Source organism: Drosophila sulfurigaster, chromosome 2R (genome assembly GCF_023558435.1).
Source record: "Drosophila sulfurigaster albostrigata strain 15112-1811.04 chromosome 2R, ASM2355843v2, whole genome shotgun sequence".
Taxonomy (NCBI): Eukaryota; Metazoa; Arthropoda; class Insecta; order Diptera; family Drosophilidae; genus Drosophila; species Drosophila sulfurigaster.
Genome location: NC_084882.1, coordinates 7,105,893 through 7,108,894, shown reverse-complemented (window position 1 = coordinate 7,108,894; position 3,002 = coordinate 7,105,893). Strand labels below are relative to the sequence as shown.

At 38.4% G+C, this 3,002-nt stretch overlaps 1 protein-coding gene across 1 annotated transcript; it reads right to left on the bottom strand.

Annotated features, from left to right (window-relative positions):
- Positions 1–724: 724 nt before the first annotated feature.
- On the bottom strand, positions 725–2,265 carry LOC133838390 (uncharacterized). The gene is made up of 2 exons (XM_062269463.1): positions 2,071–2,265; positions 725–2,011 (listed from the first exon to the last, which is right to left on the bottom strand). Exons 1-2 carry the CDS (start codon positions 2,075–2,077, stop codon positions 735–737), a joined length of 1,284 nt encoding a protein of 427 aa, XP_062125447.1. The 5' UTR covers positions 2,078–2,265; the 3' UTR covers positions 725–734.
- Between the last annotated feature and the right edge of the window lie 737 nt (positions 2,266–3,002).

Sequence of the window (3,002 nt, the reverse complement as noted above, 5' to 3'; positions counted from 1 at the left end):
GTTAGATAGGGATGGTGTCTCACGCCCAGCGCTGGACAACTAAACAGCAAACCAATTTGCGCTCATTGATATTTTGGCAATGGCGTTACAAATCACAATCAATGATTATGAAAATTACATTTGTTTGTTTATTTTTTGTAAATAAATTTGCTGTGTGTAAAACAACGGAGTTGTCACACTTTCAATTTAACAGCATTACTGCTCCCAACAATTTTAAAAAACCTTCTCAGAACTTATTGTGCGAGGCATGCATAGAAAATATTTATGAATTAGTCTCAACATAAAGTAGAAAGTACAAGTGACCAACAAAAACATTAATTCACGTCCGATTTATTAAATTTTATTTTATTTTTTAAATCCTGCCTCAATATCCGCATCTATAGACTTTGAGTTCAACCATTTTAAAAGCTTTTTCATTAAAACACAAATAAATTTCACTAAGTTTCATGCGCACAAGGCAAATGTGATAAAAGAAAAAATTAAAAATATAGGCAGAATGTGGTCCTCAAATAACTTGTAGTATTGAAGTGTTCTTAAATCCAGAAATTATGCGTGTAATTGCTCCAGTTACATATGTTTTCACTGTGTTTGAAATGCATACTATGCAGTTATTAACAGTATCACAAACTTCATTTTCATTACTTCATTTGATTAATTCACAACCTTAAGATTTGTAAAATATAAAAAAAAACAATATGAAAAAATATAAGCCTTTCGGCTCTGAATTTTTTTATTTATTCAAGATCAGTTGGATAAATAAGGGGCTTTCCAAAAGTCATGTTGATCGTAGCCACTTGTGGTTTCGCAATCATCTCATTTTCATCAACTTCCTGAACTTGCAACCATTCGTCCCAAAGCTGAGATTTTTCTTTGTTCCATCTGATAAGTTCTAAACGCAATGAAGACGACCCACTGAAGCGCAGCTGAAGTGGATGCAGAACTGGCATCCGCTTTCGTTGATTCAACAGTGCCATGAATAATGTACCATCATTGGGAACCAGCTGGCATTTGAACAACTCGAGCGAATGCAGTTGGTAACTGCCTCTCAAGTAAACGTTAAGTCTATTGAAAGTACAATTCCGCAAGCAGAAGCGTTCACAACAAAGGGGCAGGAAGTGTCGATCACTGGGAGCTGCCAGCTTGCAATTGCTCAGCAAAAGCTCCTTCAGTGCCCAACACTTGTGCAGCTGGAGCAATGATAGATCCAATGGTCTGGGTAGCCAAGTTCCATCGCAGCTCATGCGGCGCAACTCGTAGCGCTTGGCATATATTATTTCCCTCACAATGAGCATCCAGTCCACATCAGGCCATAGCTGTTGATGGTGCAGCGTTAGATGCGTTAAGTGTTGCAGTTGTCCAATGGCCGCAGGTGTCTTCACCATAATCGGCAGCTGTAGGCGACGTAGCTGCTCCAGCTTCACAACGCAAGCCAAGTCCAATGCCACCTCCGGATGTGTCTCGTTTCGCAGGTACAACTGCTGGAGCAGAGGACACTTCTCGCAGATGTCCTTGAACATATTGTCGTATATACTTTGATGGACGAACAAGGTGTGCAAGTGCTGCAAGTTGTCGGGAAAACGGATCGAAATGGCTGCCCGAATATTCAATACTTCCAAGTGAGGCAGCAGCTCACCTAGAAACAAGAATTGCCCAGATAAGTCGCCGTCATTCGGCGCTGACTTTGGTGGTGCCAAGTCGCAGGTTCGGATCAGCGGCAATGCGGGCACGTCCCTCTCCTCACATATGCCCTTAAACTTGACAACGTCACTCAAATGCAGTCGAATTTTTGGCAATCGCTTAGCAATCATCAACACCAGCCTCCTAAGCTCACTCTCGGGCATCATAGACAGGATTGCGACTATATCGGCTGCCTCTAATATTTTCAGTAGTCGAGTGAAGATATTGGCCTCATCATCCGCGTATCTCAAGCAGAAACGCAATGTCGTCCAGATCTGCTTGGGAGTCGGTGCAGTCTCTGTTGACGATGGAAAAGTTTTCTGCGCTTCTTTTCCTATTTGATGTTTTCTTGTAAATAAATTCATGTGTTACAGCCAATGATAATTAACATACCCGACATTATTAAACAATCAGTTCCTGTTATGAAGTCTATAAAATCTTTAAACTTGAAGGTAAGCTTCGCAAATCAGACATGCGTATTTTCCAAGTGGGGGCAATATCATTTTTATCGCCTATCGATTTATTAAAGTTCGACCCGTTACAGTTTCGCAAAACGATATTTTGAGGACGATAATTAAGGGTAGAGGTGAAATTTGTATAACATCGTCCGCTGTAACTTTTTCTTTTGAGTGTTGATAAATGAGTAAGCTGATGAACAAATGCATCATACTGCTAATAACTGTAAGTTTGATGGACAACATTTTGTAAGTATAGTCTTTCATCAGTCGTTTGTATTTTTCAAGACCATGGAAAAATTGCTAATTTGTATCTTACGATTTATCAAAGTTTCGTAGAATGCTATAAATGCTTACCTACCTTAAAATAGTCTTATATGGATCAACGAAAAACAAAGCTAAAAACAAGCGGAATACCAGAGAAAAAATATAAGAAAAAGCTGATTTTTATAAAGCAATGTTCTGTGTTATACCGTAATGTACAAAGATTAGGAATTATAGTATATCGAAGATATTGTTAATATTATCGGCATCATCCAATTTCAAAATGTTAGTGATGGAAGACGCTCCCATTTAGGTGCGAACTTTTAAGGGAAGTTATTCGATACAAGTAAATATCGATATTTTGTCGATAGAAATACATGTTTAACTTTTCAGCAGTTAAATTCAATTAAAATATCTTTAAAATAAGAGTACAAGTAAACTAGAAAAAGCTGCTTAAATTTGCTCAACAGTCAGAATTCCCGCTGGCCGCTATTTTCATATTTTTCCCGCAATCACACTTCAAAAAAATCCTTATATGACGGATAAAAAGCGCTGCCACCGCTGATTACGACTTGACAAATCGTAAATTTGCTTGAATAACACTAA